At 44.4% G+C, this 18,490-nt stretch overlaps 1 protein-coding gene across 7 annotated transcripts in view; it reads right to left on the bottom strand.

Moving 5' to 3' along the window:
* The window catches only part of CHST10 (carbohydrate sulfotransferase 10), a 32,045-nt gene extending 22,108 nt beyond the window's left edge, over nucleotides 1-9,937 (bottom strand). For 2 of the 7 annotated variants that reach the window (XM_066267833.1, XM_066267828.1), the window contains exons 1-2: nucleotides 9,472-9,554; nucleotides 7,644-7,700 (exon numbers count right to left, since the gene is read on the bottom strand). Coding sequence is in view for 1 of the 7 variants with exons in the window: in XM_066267827.1 (XP_066123924.1) it covers nucleotides 7,644-7,700; nucleotides 9,472-9,532; nucleotides 9,683-9,730 (166 nt within the window). In the remaining 6 variants the exon portion in view is untranslated. The other 5 variants (XM_066267827.1, XM_066267832.1, XM_066267834.1 and 2 more) reach the window with 5 other exon arrangements.
* Nucleotides 9,938-18,490: the final 8,553 nt, after the last annotated feature.

Genomic DNA, 18,490 nt, shown 5'->3' with positions numbered 1-18,490 from the left:
CGCTCTGCTGGGCTGCAGATATGGAAAGCATGCATAAACTCTAGCCCCTGTCCAAAGCCTTCTCTTGAGGAGCAGAGTATTTGGTACAGGCCCTGACCAGCGTCTTTGGTACAGCCACCCAGGCCAGGATGAGGCCTGCTCATAACCCTGTATCCTGCCGGACATCCCCTGGCAGGCCTCAAAGAGTGCACTCAGGGAGCTGGATGGGGACACTCTCTCCATGTCACTGGGCTTGTGTAAATTTGAGGTCAGCAGGGCCTGCTCCTGTCCTAGCGTGCAGCAGAGGAAGAACCAGCTCTCACCATCACGGCCCTACTGGCCACCCCGAGGCCTCTCTCCATCACCTTGCCTAGTCCCACTTCCTTCTCTGCACCTATCACAGCCTGAATGCCTTCCCCCATCCACTGAGTGCCTCCCTGGGAGAACGTAAGCAAGGGCTAGAACAGTATCTGGCGCGCAGGGGTCAACCATCTTTATTTGCTGAGTGACGACATCAACCAAGAAACTTACCAGAAAAACTTAGGAGAGCTGAAAGGCACCTTAGCAGACACCTTGCTCAACATTCTACCCAAGAGTTTCCAAACTAAAGTCTTTAAATATGAGGACCCCTTATTTCTCCAATCTCCATATGAGAGCAGTTAGAAATGTAATAGCTATTAACTGAGACTAGGAAACAAAGCTACTTGAAATTACTTGAAAATAAAGTTATATTTTATAAGTCATGGCATTTATATACATTTAAACAGACATTAGGACTTAAAACATACTGAATGGGGGAAGGGTGTTAAGAAGTCCAAAACCTTTTTTTTTTTTTTTAATAATTTTATTTTTTTTAATGGGGTGACATCATTAAATCAGGATACATATATTCAAAGATAACAAGTCCAGGTTATCTTGTCTTTCAATTATGTTGCATACCCATCACCCAAAGTCAGATTGTCCTCTGTCATCTTCTATCTTGTTTTCTTTGTGCCCCTCCCCCTCCCCTTTCCCTCTCCCATTCCCCCCTCCCCTCCCGTAACCACCACACTCTTATCAATGTCTCTTAGTTTCACTTTTATGTCCCACCTACGTATGGAATAATGCAGTTCCTGGTTTTTTCTGATTTACTTATTTCGCTTCGTATCATGTTATCAAGATCCCACCATTTTGCTGTAAATGTTCCAATGTCATCATTTCTTATGGCTGAGTAGTATTCCATAGTGTATATGTGCCACATCTTCTTTATCCAGTCATCTATTGACGGGATTTTTGGTTGTTTCCATGTCCTGGCCACTGTGAACAATGCTGCAATGAACATGGGGCTGCATGTGTCTTTATGTATCAATGTTTCTGAGTTTTGGGGGTATATACCCAGTAGAGGGATTGCTGGGTCATAAGGTAGTTCCATTTTCAGCTTTTTGAGGAAACACCATACTGTCTTCCATAATGGTTGTACTACTTTACATTCCCACCAACAGTGTATGAGGGTTCCTTTTTCTCCACAGCCTCTCCAACATTTGCTATTACCTGTCTTGCTAATAATAGCTAATCGAACAGGTGTGAGGTGGTATCTCATTGCCGTTTTGATTTGCATTTCTCTAATAGCTAAAGAAGATGAGCATCTTTTCATATATCTGTTGGTCATTTGTATTTCTTCCTGGGAGAAGTGTCTGTTCATATCCTCTTCCCATTTTTTTATTGGATTGTTTGTTTGTTTGTTGTTGAGTTTTATGAGTTCTTTGTACATTTTGGATATTAGGCCCTTATCTGAGCTGTTGTTTGAAAATATCATTTCCCATTTAGTTGGCTTTCTGTTTATTTTGTTATCAATTTCTCTTGCTGAGCAAAAACTTCTTAGTCTGATGTAGTCCCATTCATTAATTTTTGCCTTCACTTCTCTTGCCTGTGGAGTCAAATTCATAAAATGCTCTTTAAAACCCAGGTCCATGAGTTGAGTACCTATGTCTTCTTCTATGTGCTTAATTGTTTCAGGTCTTATGTTTAGATCTTTGATCCATCCAAAACCTTTTTTTAATTTTAAATAAGAGTATGCAAAAAGGTACACCAATAATATAAGAGCCAAAATGTCAAAATATATATATCAGTAAATGAAAAAGGAAAAGTTACATAACTGAGTGTATGATCTTATTTGTTAAAAAGTTATATAACTGTGAGTATATGTGGTTATATATACATAGCAAACACACACACGTCCCCGTAATGCACAGAATAAAAGCTTGAGAGGATAAGCAGGGTAATTGTTTGCTTTGTACAATTTTGAACTTTAAAAACATTTTTGAAATAAGCATGTATTCATTTTATGATAAAAAAAACAATAAAATATAGAAAACGCCACCTATACACATGGACTGTGCTATGTCTATGTCACTTAATCTTTCTCTGCCTTGCTTCTACCTAATGCAGTTTCCTTACCACTTGGGAAGGTGTGGAAAAGGACAGTAAAACCTTTCCTAGCTGGGCCTGACCAGGCGTTGGTGCAGTGGATAAAATGCTGGATTGGGACGTGGAGGACCCAGGTTCGAAACCCTGAGGTCACTGGCTTGAGTGTGGGCTCATCTGGTTTGAGCAAAGCTCACCAGCTTGAGTCCAAGATTGCTGGCTTGAGCAAGGGGTCACTTGGTCTGCTGTAGTCCCACGGTCAAGGCACATATGAGAAAGTAATCGATGAACAACGGAGGTGCTGCAATGAAGAGCTGATGCTTCTCATCTCTCCCTTCCTGTCTGCCCTTGTCTGTTCCCCTCTCTGTCTCTCTCTCTGTCTAAAATTAAAAAAAAAACAACAAACACTTTCCTAGGCAGGAAAACTGGTACGAAGTGATAAAAGTTATTATGCATCTGAATACTTAGTAAATACATCTCTGTCCTCTTTACTTTTTAGTTTTTAAAATGATTTAACATTTAAAATGTAAAATACAGAGGCTAACAGAACAAATACCTATTTACAGACACTCTGGTCTAATATTTTCACAGTATTTACTTGGGTTTTTTAAAAGAAAATGAAGTGTACAAATAAGGTTGGTGCCCTCCATGGCCCTGCCTGGCCCTGGTCCCTTCCCTCTATCTTGGGGCTCACACTTTCACCCCATCAGAAGCTGCTCCTTTGACAGAAGCAGCAGCAGGGGCCAGGAAGGTGGCCCATCCTGACCCGATAAGCCAGGGCAGACCGGGGAAGGGGGAAGTTTACCTGGAACTTGCAAGGAGACACTATGGCAGGTGCTCTCATTACATATGAGGACACAAGCAGTGGTAAAGCCCAGAATGGGGAGATGCACCATTTTTAAGCACTTAACTCTTTTTCTTTCTTCTGGTATAGCAAGAAAATTCACAAATTATACAAAGCTCAAGTGAAAAATCTGTCAAGGTAAGCTAGTCTAAAACTTTAGATAAAGTAGGATTTGTTCTTCAAGTCACATACTCTGTGAGCCAACCAGAACCAGTAAGACAATGTCTGGTCCCTCTCAAAACACGCCCTCCTCTCAGGTCCTACACGTCTACTGTTTACAACATATGATGACAAACAAGAGTAGACGTATACCTGCATATACTTTTAACGACACAACCTAAAAACAATTATATTTACCAAAATCATCATAGAAAGCAGTGGTTTTCAACCACTCTGATGTTGCCACCCTGATGTTATATAAAGATTAATCACAAAATTTCTGATGGACCAGCACCAGTCCATGGACCGGCAGTTGAAAACCTGATATAACGTATATTCATCCACCCAGCAAAGATGCAGGGATATAACACTGTGTCCCAAACCAAAACACACAAATGGTTCATGTGCTTATGAAGCCAGCAGTCTAATGGAGATACCCACATGTATCAAAGAATCTACCCAAGAAGTGGTCTGAGGCAGAGGACATGGTGCTGTGAGAGGACAATACCAGGGACGCAACAGTATATGCAGAGGTCGGGAACAGGAGTTACCTAAGGAAGTGAAGGGGCAGGGTTCCAAGACAGGAGAACAGCATGGAACAAAGGCCCAGAAATAGGAAAGAGGTCCTGGCCGGTTGGCTCAGCGGTAGAGCGTTGGCCTGGCGTGTGAAAGTCCAGGGTTCAATTCCCAGTCAGAGCACACAGGAGAAGCGCTCATCCGCTTCTCCACCCTCCCCCTTCTTTCTGTCTCTCTCTTCCCCTCCCACAGCCAAGGCTCCATTGGAGCAAAGTCGGCCCAGGCGCTGAGGATGGCTCCACAGCCTCTGCCTCAGGCACTAGAATGACTCCAGTTGCAATGAAGCAACGCCTCAGATGGGCAGAGCATCGCCCCCTGGTGGGCATGCCGGGTGGATTCCAGTCGGGCACATGCAGGAGTCTGTCTCTCTGCCTCTCAGCTCTCACTTCAGAAAAATACACACACACACACACACACACACACACACACACACACACACACACGCAAAGGAAATAGGAGGGAGCAAGCTGGGGGCCCCTGAATAACTGAAGGAAGGCCGTGTGGTTGAAGGTTCCAGAGCGCAGTGAGTGATGAGCCTAAGTAGATGTGGTCAGACAACACCGGGCCTTGGAGAGCTGTTACAGAATTTGGTTTCTACCTTGTGAGCAATGGAAAGCCACTGGAGGGAGTTTTATCTGAGAAGAAGGGTGGTAGTGCCATGATCCAACTTAAATTTTGAAACCATTTCTCTGGCAGCACAAAGATATAAAGTGCAACTGTCCGCTCGGCCACTGCCCAGTCTCAAGGTCATTTCCATCGATGCAGTGGGAATATTCTAACCAGGCACTAGCTAGCCCAGCTAAGTGTTCCACATCACACATCATCATCTAGATCTCTAAAAGCAGTGAATGAACCAGTAAGATCCACAATACATCTTGGTTAGGTTTTTATGAATTCTAAAAAGTAGTACACGTTCCATTAGACATAGCATATTTTTGGTTTGTGATTACATGCATTCTGAATCTAGATCTCTACCTAATGAGGTCTGACTTTATGTTTAGGGCAGTGGTTCCCAGTTCTGGCTGTACATTAGAATCATTTGGGGGTCTTTAAAAAATAAACAACAACAAAAAAAATAAAATAAAAAAATAAACAACATCCTGGGCCCCAAGATCACCTGAGACAAGAAAGACACATCCACTAGAAATGGGTCCTGGGCAGGTTTTAAAGGCTCTACGCAGGATTTAATGAGCAACCAGACCTGCTGATTCAGGCCCTCAACCCTTCTCAAAAAAAAATTTTAACCCCTCTCAAATTGTAATGCCCAAAGGAACCCCCCTAGGGAATCTTGTTAAAATGCAGATTCTAGGAATTCTAACATAATAGATATTTTCCTATCACCTCTTTCCATTATAAGAAAAAAAAATTGGCCCCAAAAGAGTATCTGCCAACTACAGTTTATTGATGATCTGAATCATATCAGAGTTCTGAAAAAATAGCTTAAAGAAGTTTAGTTAGATTCAAAGACCTCCATCACTGTTTCTATTCACCCTCTTCTCCAGCCCTCTCATCTATATAGGTAACGGACTCCGCAGAATTAGTTTGATATGACCTTGGAACAATCATGATAATTTGATCCAGTTTTTTAAACAAAAGGCATTCTAAACACCCTTCGCCCCAGTGCCTCTAAGCCTTCCCCTCTCTCTGCATTGTTTTCTTGAATACATAAATTCTCCATGGAGTTTACCTTCTGTCCAAGGATGACACCCACAGACTCACTATTTCTGTCTGCAGAGAGACTGGGCCTGATATCAAAAGTCCTTCTCAAAGGTTCTGCCAAGGGTCACTGCTCTCCTTGCATGCCAGGACAAATGGCCTTTAAAAAGCCTGACATTTTCTGTAATGAACTCTCTTTGTTCAAGGAGCCAAGACAACTCCATAAGTGGCTCCTGCAGCTAGTGGTGGCAAACTTCAGTGTGCCCCGGGTGCCCTGTGGTCATGGTGTGCTGGGCTGAACAGAGCTTCCCTGAGGACTCAGCACATCCACCTTCACAGCTTTCCTATTCCAGTCATCAAAGGACAGTTTCACACGTCAAGATGTCAGGACCTAAATCCAAGTCACAGTGTTGGGCTCTTTAAAACCCCTAAGGTGGAACTGGTGGTTAAGAAACTTCAGACCTCCTGGGGAAAGCAGAGCCAGAGAAGCAAGACAGTAAGTGAACATAAAAGAAATCATTTAAAAAAAAATCCTACTGTGTGTCTCACTTCCTCTAAACCAAAATCAAACGCATGTTTTACATGCTGGTAATTACTAACAGTGGGTTTGGTACTATAGGCACACCTCAGAGATACTGTGGGTTCAGTTCCAGACCAACACAATAAAGTTAGTTTCGTAATAAAGTAGGTCATAATCTTTTTGCTGGTGGAGGGTCTTGCCTTCAAATTATAAAAAACATCTGTGAAGTGTAGTAACACAAAGCAGAATAAAATGAAACATGTCTGCATTACTATCTTTCGGTGCAAATTCTCCCTCCCCTGCATTTTCAAAACGATAGTTGTAAATCCATCTTCCTCAGCTGCCAATCACATTCCTGTCAGTGGCTTTTCTCCCAAGTTTGAGTTGTCACCCGAAAGCACAGTCTTTCTGAACCTGTGCTGCAGAGCTTGACTCCCACCTGCCATGCTCCCCTTTCACTATACATTTTTGCTTATTAAAGGTTCTGAAAACTCCTGTGGTATAAACCTGTCTGTTTGAAACAGCTTTTTCCCAAATGTTATTCATCAGCAGTATTTACCACATACGTACTCTAGGCCAGGAGTTTTCCTAGGCCCTGGGGATATGTAAGGCAATACACCCTCCCTGCTCTCATAGTGCTTGGTGCTAACAGCGGAAGACATGCCATAAACAAATAGAGCCATTAGTGTATAGGATCACACCTATGTGTGGGCATTCAAGGACAAAGAAAGGGACTCTAGGAGGGCACCATGTTGAAAAGAGGGAGAACAGAGTGAGGGAACAAATAATGCAGCCACCTGCATTATTTGGTAAAGAGTTTGGTCTGGATCCCAAAATCCCAAGAGCAGCAAGGACGCCCAGATCCCTTGTGGGCTGAGCAAGAGGAGAAGGTTGTGACCCCAGTGAAGAATCCTGTCAGTGGCCCTTTTATGAGATGGAAACTCCTGGGTCCTCAATCCCATCAGACACATACCCCAGGGTAAGGATCATGTGTCTAGTGTTCAATTTTTAAAACAGTCTTCAACTTATAAAACATCACATAAGAATTCATAATATATATAAAGTTCTATTATGGTCAGTGTAGTTTTTAGATTCATAGCTAGCGTTTCTCTCAATCTAAGTTCAGAAATTTCCTTTGTCTATTTGGCCATCATCATCACAATTTACCATCTTAGAATGAGTTATCATCTATTGTTACATCTGTCCTCAGGACAGATATGAAGTTAAGACAGATTCTCATGAATAATAATAATAAACAAATAAGCAAATACCTGTGTATCACTGCATGTCAGGTACTTCTCTTAGCAGGTACTAACCTCAATTAATCTCCAGCTTGCCCCTATTATTGTATTTAAGAAAACAGTTCTTCTGACTATATGTGCACATACTCCCATTAAAAAGTTTTAATTTTCCTAAAATCTCCATATGAGCAAGAAAGGAAACAGTAAGAATACTTAATGACATGAATCTCAAATAACCAGTGAGTTCCCATTCTTCTTCACATACCTTCTGAGGCCTCAGGGCAACATTTCTCTGCAGTATTGTTCTTGCATCCTCCTGTCACTGTACAGGATACATTAAAAAACCAATAAGCACCATTAAAAGTAACAAGATCAACTTACTTAACACAGCTTGGTTTAAGCACTTTGATTATTCAAGTATATTTTGCACAACAGGTCTCTTATAGAGGTGGGTAATATTTGGATTTCTTGGTAAATGAACAAACATTCTAAATGTACCAAAAGAGCTAGCTGTTTAAAAGGCTGCATGGGAACGTAGTATGAAAAGTGAAATAGGTTTTGTAGCAAAAATAACCAAATTCTATTATACCTGTTTTATATGTTTGATATTGGGTAAAGAATTCCTGTGCAAGATGATCAAATCTTCCAATACAAGGTATTCTCTGGGTTTTGTATTTCTTCAAGTTCTAACATTCTGGAAAATTCTAGCCAGATGTCATATCATATATCATAAATGAATAACTGGAAATAAGTCAAACTCATGGAATTAGAGATTACAGATTTAATAGAATTATATGGCAAAATAAACCTGGGATGCATGTGGCACAGTCTAGCTGTGCCTCCCTCTACTCTTAAAAACTCACTGTGGAAATTCCAAGCAGTTTCATGCCGTGTAGATCTAAAGATTAAGTAAGCTTTATGTACTCACATCCAGATTCTTCCAGACCTGTGTCAGGAGAAAACAGCTCTCTCTTGGCTTCTACAATCCTAAGGCCCTGCATTCATTCACCTCTCTCACCTTTTTATTGTATAACTTCAAGCATTTGAAAAATGATCTGCCTATAACTGTAAATGGCTGAGGATATTTATTAATTCTTCCCTTTCTTTGTTCAGTTTTGCAAGCACTTCAGTTTTCACTCCAAGGAAAGGGGTAGAGGGGGAAGACTTTTTCTCTTGGGCATTTCTTTTAGATTCTTTCTTCAGGGCTTTTCTATCTTAACCCAAGACAGACTATGCCCTCATTTTAAGGAAGAAGAGTGAGAAGACCATTTCTCTCTTTATGTCTTTTCTCTTTTACCCAGTCCCTGAAGAGTAAGGAATACCAGGCGCTGGAAGTAAGCAGGAGCTAAACTCAACTCCCTAATTTTAAGAACGTCTGAGACATTTCGCATCCTGTCAGTTAAAACTGACCTGTACCCAACTAACTATTCATGGCTCAAAGCCCCAGACTTGGGGTATTTCAGACAAAAACCCCTTTATGACCGTGCTCCCGCTTAGCTAACCAGAACCTGGCCGCGGCCACTTCTGCCAACTTGGAAAACAAACGACAGCTCTGGAAAACCTGGTTCATCTTCCCAGCCAGAAGGGCAGAAATGTACGCCCAGCTCAACGTCTGACAGGCCCCTTCACTGTCAAAACCAGAGCCCAGGGACTAGGAGCCCGTCCGGCAGGAGACACGCATGCATTTGCAACCATCCCTGCCCACTCACCCACCAACACTGTGCACTTAGGAAAGGCTGCACATGGTCCCTCTTCCCCTGCTCCTAGTATCCAACTGGAACAATTTTCTCCCTCTCTACAATTACAAATGCAAAATGTCAGCCAAGGATGAAAGAGGTAAATGACACATCACCGAGTGTCCATAATTCCCGTGAGCAAGCATCCGGAGAGGAGGATGAGGTCTCGTTGCATAATTAACATGAGGACGGTCCTTCCTGTTAATCCCAGCTAAGGAGGTCCTCACGGCGCCACACACACTGGGATGCTGCTCGCGGAGAAGAGCTAGTCCACTCCGGTCATGCCGCCCGCCGGCTGGGGTGCGGGTCAGGATGCAGGCATCTGGGAAACCCAACCCCTGTGCGGCCCGAGCTCACCCTCTGTGGGGCCGGAGCCCTTCTGCGGCCCTCCCGCGAAGCTCTGCGCTGCCTCGCGAGCCTGAGGGCGAAGAACGTGGGGCCCGGTGTCTGCGGGGGGGGGGGGGGGGGGGGGGGGGATCCTGCCCCGCTTGCACCCCCGCGCCGCCCGCCCGCCCGGCAAGGGGCGGCCCGGGCACCGGAAGGAGGAAGCCCCGCGCGTCAGACTCACCCTGCGTAAGGCCACAGTCACCCCCGCCGCCAGCGTGCGACCGTGCATGTTTCCCGCGGGCTGTGTGCGTACCCTGCGGCTGTGCGCGTCCCCGCGCCTCCCCGCCGTGCGCGGGGAACCTTGTCCCAGGTGCGCCCCCGCGCGGCTGCTGCGCCCAGGCCTCGGCCTCCCCCTTTCCTTGAAAACAAGTTACGTCCCAGGAAATTACCGAGAGACGTTGGACCCAACCGCGTCCCGCTCGGTCTCCAGCCAGAACACAGGTCTGGTGTTTGAGAACTGGGGGAAAAAAAAAAAAAAAAGTTGGAAAAATGGAGTGCCTGCCAGCTTTTTCCAGGCAGCCTACTTAGTAAAAGCAGAGCCTTCCATTATCTGCGAGCCCCTCTGGCGGCCATCTAGGAATGTAACTTTGTTGTCAAGGTGGCAGTGATTAGCAAACCGCTGAGAAGGGCCCGAACTACATAGCCCTGTCGAGTTGTAACTTTAAAAACGTATTAGCCCTGGCCGCTTGGCTCAGCGGTAGAGCCTCGGTCTAGCATGTGGAAGATCCCGGGTTCGATTCCCGGACAGGGCACACAGGAGAAACACCCATCTGCTTCTCTACCCCTCCCCCCTCCTTAGTCTGACCTGTGGTGGTGCAGTGGATAAAGGCATTGACCTGGAACACTGAGGTCGCTAGTTCAAAACCCTGCACTTGTCTGGTCAAGGGACCTATGGGAATTGAAGCTTCCTGCTCCTCCCCTGTTTCTGTCTCTCTCTCTCTCTCTCTCTTTCCCCCCTCTCTAAAATGCATAAATAAATAAAAATTTTAAAAAAACATTAAATGTTCTCAATTACAGTTGATATACAATAATATATTACTTTCAGGCGTACAAGGTGAAGGGATTAAGAAGTACAAATTGTCAGTTGTAGCATCTTAACCTGCAAAGTGGGTAAGAGCAGGATTTTAGAGCCTGCTAGGAAGTCATTCCCAAAACTGTTGGAGGTTTTATTGCCCTGGAAAAGGTAAACTAGCATTGTTTTAATATAACCTACATTTTTCTTAACTACTTAACTATATACCTGTTTAGCAAACAGGGTAATATAGATATTATTGGTCAAATAAGTTTTTAAATATGACATATATGTTTGCTCACTTTTGGTGTGGGAGATAGGCTGTAAACTGGCAAAGTCATTATAGCCTAAGGCTTAGTTTTAAGACTAAGCCTTTCCCACTGTAAGGTCTGTGGATAATGGGGGATGGTCAGGTGGGGAACACAGACCCGCAAACTTTGGCTAGGATCGCCCACAACCAAGCACTCCAAAGGAGGCTTCACAGGAACCGTTTGGAAAGAAGCGACTGTCTACCAGCCAGTGGGATTTCACCACGTCATAGTAGCTCCACTTCCCTAAAGGAACCCCTTTAAATATCTCCCACATGGTTTAATCCATGCAACTTCCCTGGCCTCCATCTTACCTTGGGGCCAGGGAACCTTGCCGGGCGGGATGTGCGCTCTGTACTCAGTAAAGCCTTTTGCTATTCCACACTTTGTGGCTCTGGCCTCTTCCTTCCTTCTCAGCAGGGGAAAAATACCTTACACCCACCCTGAGGTGGTGCACTCTCATGAGGAATCCCATTATGCCTCAGATAAGTGACTTTGTATCAGAGACTTCTTTGTTTGTATCAAAGGTTTTGATTTCTACAATATAAAATGGGGCAGACTGGGAGCTTGCTCTCTCTCGGTTCCTGAGATTAGCATTAGAGGAGAGAGCAGAAAAAGGCCACGTTGAGGAGAGGAGAAGCAGCCAAAATGGTGGAGTGCTGAAGGAGAAGCCAGTTACTGCAGAGTTTGTGCAGAGAGAAGGAGATGGGAAACAGAGGTTGGGTGGCCAGTAGCCACAGCTATCATCACAGCTGCCTGGTCCATGCAGGTTCGCATTGGATTCGGACAGTAAGTAAAGAAACAATGGAGCCAAAAACTGGTGGGCCATCATCTTTAATCCTAGCTTGCACCTGGCGGGCAAGTAAAAACACACACTGGGCTCCAAAACCCACTCATTCAGTGCTCACAAAGCTACTGACATATCCAAATTTCCTAGGATCAAAGGTTTCTAGCTCACCAGACTTATTACCTCTGTTCCCCATCTCCTTCCTTCTCCCTGCACAAACTCTGCACAAACTGGCTTTTCCTTCAGTACTCTGCCATCTTGGCTGCTTCTCCTGGCCTCCTGTACGTAGCCTTTCTCTGCTCTCTTCTCTAATGTGAATCTCAGGAACAGAGAGAGCAAGCTTCCAGTCTGCCCCACTTTATAGTGCAGAAATCAAAACCTTTAATCCAATATATCATACAAACAAGGAAGTCTCTAATACAAAATCGCTTATCTGAGGCATGATTGGATTGCACCACCCCACATCAAAAAGGATGGGAAAGACTTAGTCCTAAAGCCAAGCCCCCAAGTTTAAGGATCCTGCCTGCCCACAGCCTGCCCCCAAAACACATTAATATCATCTGGTCAACAGCTTCCATGTAGGTAGTGCCATCTTTAACAAAGTAAGCATAATATATTTTATCTGCCCAACAAAGGTGAATAAGGCTGGTAAGGTTAGAAACCTTTGATTCTAGGAAACTCGGATAAATCAGTGGCTTTGGGAGCCCTGAATGGAAAGGAAATGTTTTCCCACTGTGTGTATTTCTTGCCTGCTGAATGCAAGCTAGGGTTAAAGCTAATGGCCCACCAGTTCTTGGCTCCATTGTTTCATTGCCATCTGTCCGAATCTAATGTGAACCTGCATGGGCTAGGTGGCTGTGATGGTGGCCATGGCTACTGGCTTTACAGATATGTACACACAAAAATTTTTGTCAAGCATTCAAGAAAACAGCCCCTTTTTTACTACCTTGTTGGTTCCCTCCTCAATGAATTAAATATAATATTGATGGGCCATAGCCTTTCAGAATTTCACTTTTAACGTAAAACTTAATGCCAGCATAGCTTAAAATGGCAGAACATATTTTCAAGGCCAGTAGCCACCTTCGTGGCCATTCACATGCAGGTTCACATTAGATTCGAACAGATGGTAATGAAACAATGGAGCCAAAAACTGGTGAGCCATCACCTTTAATCCTAGCTTGCACCTGGCGGGCAAGTAAAAACACACACTGGGTTCCAAAACCCACTCATTCAGTGCTCACAAAGCTACTGACTTATCCGAGTTTCCTAGAATCAAAGGTATCTGTAAAGCCAGGAGCCACTATCATGGCCATTCACCTGCAGGTTCCCATTGGATTTGGGCAGACGGTAATGAAACAATGAAGCCAAGAACTGGTGGGCCATTACCTTTAATTCTAGCTTGCACCCGGAAGACAAGTAAAAACACACACTGGGCTTCAAAACCCACTCATTCAGTGCTCACAAAGCTACTGACTTTTCCGAGTTCCCTAGAATCAAAGGTTTCTAGCTCACCAGACTTATTCACCTCTGTTCCCTATCTCCTTCTCTTTGCACAAACTCTGCACAAACAGGCTTCTCCTTTAGCACTCCGCCATCTTGGCTGCCTCTCTTCTCCTCCACATGGCCTTACTCTGCTCTCCTCCCTGCTCTATGCCCTCCTCCTAGTATGCAATCACTCTTCTCCTCTAATGCTAATCTCAGGAACCAAAAGAAAGCAAGCTCCCAGTCTGCCCCACTTTATAGTGTAGAAACCAAAACCTTTCATCCAATATACAAACAAGGAAGTCTCTGATACAATGTCACTTATCTGAGGCATAATGGGATTCCTCATGAGAGTGCAGCACCCCACTTCAAAAAGGGTGGAAAAGGCTTAGTCCCAAAACCAAGCCCTAGGATACAAGGATCCTGCCTGCCCACAACCCACCCCCAACACACATTAATATAATCATGCCCATCCCAAGCAGAAAGGGCAACCAATACCATCACCTGGGTGACAGGCTTCCACGTGGGCAGCGCCATCTTTAACAAAGTGAGCATCCATTCAACAAAGGAGCCAGTGCTCAATCTGGTCATAGTCCAGGAATCAGTCCATGCACATGGGGCGTCAGCCACCCCCCTCATTCCTGCTGTCCCAAGAACTAGCACATGGCAATGGCAGTCAGCATTTCCATCTCTGCTCCAGAGAGCATGATAGCATCCACCCAATGTCCCAAAATCACAGACCTACCAGGGGCATAGCAAGTACTCCTTGCTGCTGGGCTCTCATCTTCTGGAGACTGCGGATTACAACTCCAGCCTGATTCTCCTCATCCTCCAAGTAGGAACCGGAAACACCAGCTCCCGCTGCCTGAATCGAGCCCCAGGCCTCCTCCACCTTCTGCTCAGCAGATCTTGCAGCCTCAGCTCCGGTCTCAGCCCTAGCCTCCCACAGCTGCTGGCTCTCCACAATGTCCAGGGAAATCTGCAACTCATGAACCTGTGATCCCTTCTCCAGCGGCTGCTCCATTTCCAAGCGAATCTAGCAAACCTGGTCGGCCTCCTCGGTGCCTGCTTCAGTTCCAAGGTCACCTTCTCTTTCTCCCACGTTTGCTCCAGCTCCTTCCACTGCTCGGTTTGCAGGTCCCAGGCAGCTTCTTCCACAGAGGTCTCAGTTTCCTCACGCATGGCTGTAAAAGTCAGCAAGCATATGGCCCCCAAAAGGACAGCCATGGGGAACCATAACAGCAGCCAGTCCTCTACTCTACTGCTCAAATGTGGTGGTAGCTCCATACTGAAGTCTGAATCCTTCCACACACTACGCCAAATGTAAAACCAGTAGCCGCCATCGGGGCCATTCATATGCAGGTTCACATTAGATTCAGACAGACGGTAATGAAACAATGGAGCCAAAAACTGATGAGCCATCACCTTCAATCCTAGCTTGCACCCAGCGGGCAAATAAAAACATACACTGGGCTCCAAAATCCACTCATTCAGTGCTCATAAAGCTACTGACTTATCCAAGTTTCCTAGAATCAAAGGTATCTACATCACCAGCCTTATTTACCTCTGTTTCCCATCTTCTTCTCTCAACACAAACTGGCTTCTCCTTCAGCACTCCACCATCTTGGCTACCTCTCCTCTCCACCACGTAGCCTTTCTCTGCTCTCCTCTCTAAAGCTAATCTCAGGAACCAGACAGAGCAAGCTCCCGGTCTGCCCCACTTTATAGTGTAGAAACCAAAACCTTTCATCCAATATACAAACAAGGAAGTCTCTGATACAAAGTCACTTATCTGAGGCATAATTGGATTCTTCATGAGAGTGCACCACCCCACATCAAAAAGGGTGGAAAAGGCTTAGTTCCAAAACCAAGCCCCAGGATACAAGGATCCTGCCTGCCCACAGCCTGCCCCCAACACACATTAATATAATCATGCCCATCCCAAGTAGGAAGGGCAACCAATACCATCACCTGGGCGATGGGCTTCCACGTGGGCAACGCCATCTTTAACAAAGTGAGCATAATATATTTCATCTGCCCAACAATGTTACTTGGCCTAAACATCATTCAGATATATAGCTCTTTGTTTGGGTACCATGGCCATCATGAAACTTTCACTTTCTTCTTTAGGGTTTGAATGAACACACACACACAGGAGAAGCACAGTAAGTAAATTTGGAGCTTAGATGTGACATGGAATATTATGCAGGATTTAAGGCTCCTTGCTCTGGGAATTAGACCTCGTGGACGCAAATCCTTTTTCTGCCATATCTATCTTGTGACCCTGTCAAGTTCTTTCATCTTTCTCTGCCCCAGTTTCCTCATCAAGAAAATGGGGATATGATATTGTTATAAAGTACTGCACCCCAGATTCTGAAAGGCACCATACCTCCCTTCATTGAGTCCACGTAGAGACACCCAGTCCAGATAAATTTTGAAGAGTTTTATTAAAGGAGGAAATTTTAATATGCCGGCTGCATATGGCTGACAAGGAGCATCTGCAGGCCCAAATTGTGCAGCCCCAAAAATAGTCAGGGGCTGGTTATATACCCTTGATCACACGGGGCAGGGGAGAGCATGACATTATGGCACAATCATTAACAAGATTATAACCTTGGGGATACACAGAAACATTAAGACTCTCAAGGTAACACAATCAAAGACATTTACAAATCTTTCAGGGTTCCTCTTCCCTCACTAGCCTAGAGGTATTTTACTCTCAAGATTCCAGGAAAGGGAGGAACTACAATCAATGCAAGGTCGTATGTAAATTCTGCCTCCTATTGAAAGGGAAGAAGTTTCTCAGTTAACCTTAATCCTTTCAGAGAACTTAAAACCAAATGACCCTAGTCGTCCATGTAAGTCTAGAGACTTTTACATTCCTTTTCCTCAATTTTCCAAGGAAAGGACAGGAAAGCCTGACCTTTTCTTCCTAGAATATCAATATTAATTTGAAGCTTTTTGGTACCTTACAACAATATAACATTTAACTGAGAAACAGCCCTATGTCCAAGTTACAGTGGATACTTATTCTGGATTTATATACATAATAACCTCTGCCAGAACAGGAGAGGCTGCTAAGCAGGTTATAGCTCATTGTCTGTATGCATTTTTCTATTATTGGATTTTCTAAACTGGTTAAAACTGACAATGCTCCTGCATATGTAGCAAAAGCATTTACTGTATTTTGTCAAACCTTTCAAATTATGGGTATTTCTTACAATCTTTAAAGTCAAGGTATTATTAAAGCATACCCAGCAAATATTTTCAGGTCAATTTAAAAAAATTTAAAAGGGGGGAGTCATATCCTGGAACTCCTACAGGTCTACCATATCATGCTTTTTACTTAAAAAATTTTAAATTTCTTTTGAAAGCTGATGAACAGGAGACGCCAAATCTTCTTCTGCAAACTTCTACCTTCTTTATTAGATCCAGCTAATAACACTGTTTTGTCTTTTTCCAAATAGCTCCAGATATATGGAAAAGGTTTATGTAGGCGGATGGGGATCCTCAAATCCCTTAGCGAGATCTTCTGAGCATGGTTTTAAGGTACCAAGAGGCAGAAAAAGCCCAATAGAGATCAGGTGAACTACCAGCTTTTAGGATAGGCCCTTAAAGGCTCCAACACCCCAAAGAAGTCTCATAGGAATCCATCTGGGTCATGCTTCAATAGTGAAAAGGAAGGTCATTGAGCTAAAGCCTGCCAGGCTTACATGCCTTTGCTGTGAGGAAAAAGGGACACTGGAAGGTAGGCTTCCCCCTTACTCCTCTAAGGGAGGGTTCAGTCTCTTCCAGCCCTGCTCCAGCCACCTATGACCTAACCTTGCCCAGAATGCTGGGGTTTGCCACTGAAGGCTGAAGGTGCCCAGGGCCGTCGACCCCATCTACGACACTGTGGACAAGCCTAGGGTATTTCTTCCAAGAAGCAGGTAAACTGATCTCATTTGCACAAGGGCCACTTAACTATGTCTTGCCTGAATAGTCAGGTGTTGGACGGATAAAATGTATTATGCTCACTTTGTTAAAGATGCCGTCGCCCAGGTGATATTAATGTGTGTTGGGGGCAGGCAGGATCATTGTAGCCTGGGGCTTGGTTTTGGGATTAAGCCTTTCCCACCCTTTTTGATGTGGGGTGGTACAATTCAATCATGCCTCAGAGAAGTGACTTTGTATTAGAGACTTTCCTATTTTGTATATTGGATTAGAGGTTGTGAATCTACACTATAAAATAGGGGTAGAACGGGAACTTGCTCTTGGTTCCTGGGATCATTAGAGGAGAGAACAGAGCAGAGAACAGAAGGAAGCCACGTGGAGTAGGCCAGGAGAAGCAGCTAAGATGTCAGAGTGCTGAGTGAGATGCCAGTTTGTGTAGAGTTTGTATCTGGGATAAGGAAGGAGATGGGGAACTGAGGAGAATAAGTCTGGTGAGCTAGAAACCTTTGATTCTAGGAAACTCGGATAAATCAGTAGCTTTGTGAGCACTGAATGTGATTGGGTTTTGGAGCCCAGTGTGTGTTTTTACTTGCCCGCCGGGTGCAAGCTAGGATTAAAGATGAAGGCCCATCAGTTCTTGGCTCCGTTGTTTCTTTACCGACTGTCCGAATCCAATGCGAACCTGCATGGACCAGGCTGCTCTGATGGTGGTCCTGGCCTTGGCTTCTGTCTTTACATCAGGTTTTCTATTTTTCCCTCGAAGATCTCTGTTGTGGGTGTTGATAGTCCTATTTTCTGCTGCTTTGTTTAATATATAGTGTTTCCTTTATTCCTCCTACCTCAATGCCCCACTCATATTTCAGGCTGGGACCTACTCCTAATTTAGAGCTCTCTCTCCCCCTTTTGCCAACTTCTATTGTGAATTTACCTTTGCCACTCAGCTTAGTGTATCCCAAGGTTCTCTTTACCACACCACAGTTGCAGAGCTCCAGGGAAAAGCACCCTGGTCTCATCTCTCCAGGCAGAGAACACAGGCTCCATCTCCACACATGCTGCAGATGGCTTTTCCAGTCTACCTGAATCAGTACCAGCTAGAAGCAGCGGTCATTGGGACTTGGACGGATGTGAGCTGCAAAGTATAGAATTGTGACAAAAATTCCAGTGCCATGCAGACTTTTCCTGGATGTGGACTTTTTCTGGACTCCTGTTCCTTGTGACAGCTCCTAACGGACTGAACTGGGGTTGGGTTGCATTCGCAGGGATTTGGAATGGTGTTGGTGCCAACTTGGACTTGGTGAACATGTTAAGGTCACTACTCTTCTATGGATTCTTGTTGTATTGGCCAAGAGTTTGCTTAAAGGCTTTAATCACTGTAAAAAAATATATCTATCTATCTATCTATATCTATATCTATATCTATATATCTATATATCTATATCTATATATATCTATATATATCTATATATA

The sequence above is a fragment of the Saccopteryx bilineata genome, chromosome 3, assembly GCF_036850765.1.
Source record: "Saccopteryx bilineata isolate mSacBil1 chromosome 3, mSacBil1_pri_phased_curated, whole genome shotgun sequence".
Taxonomy (NCBI): Eukaryota; Metazoa; Chordata; class Mammalia; order Chiroptera; family Emballonuridae; genus Saccopteryx; species Saccopteryx bilineata.
This window is presented reverse-complemented; position numbering and strand designations above follow the sequence as displayed.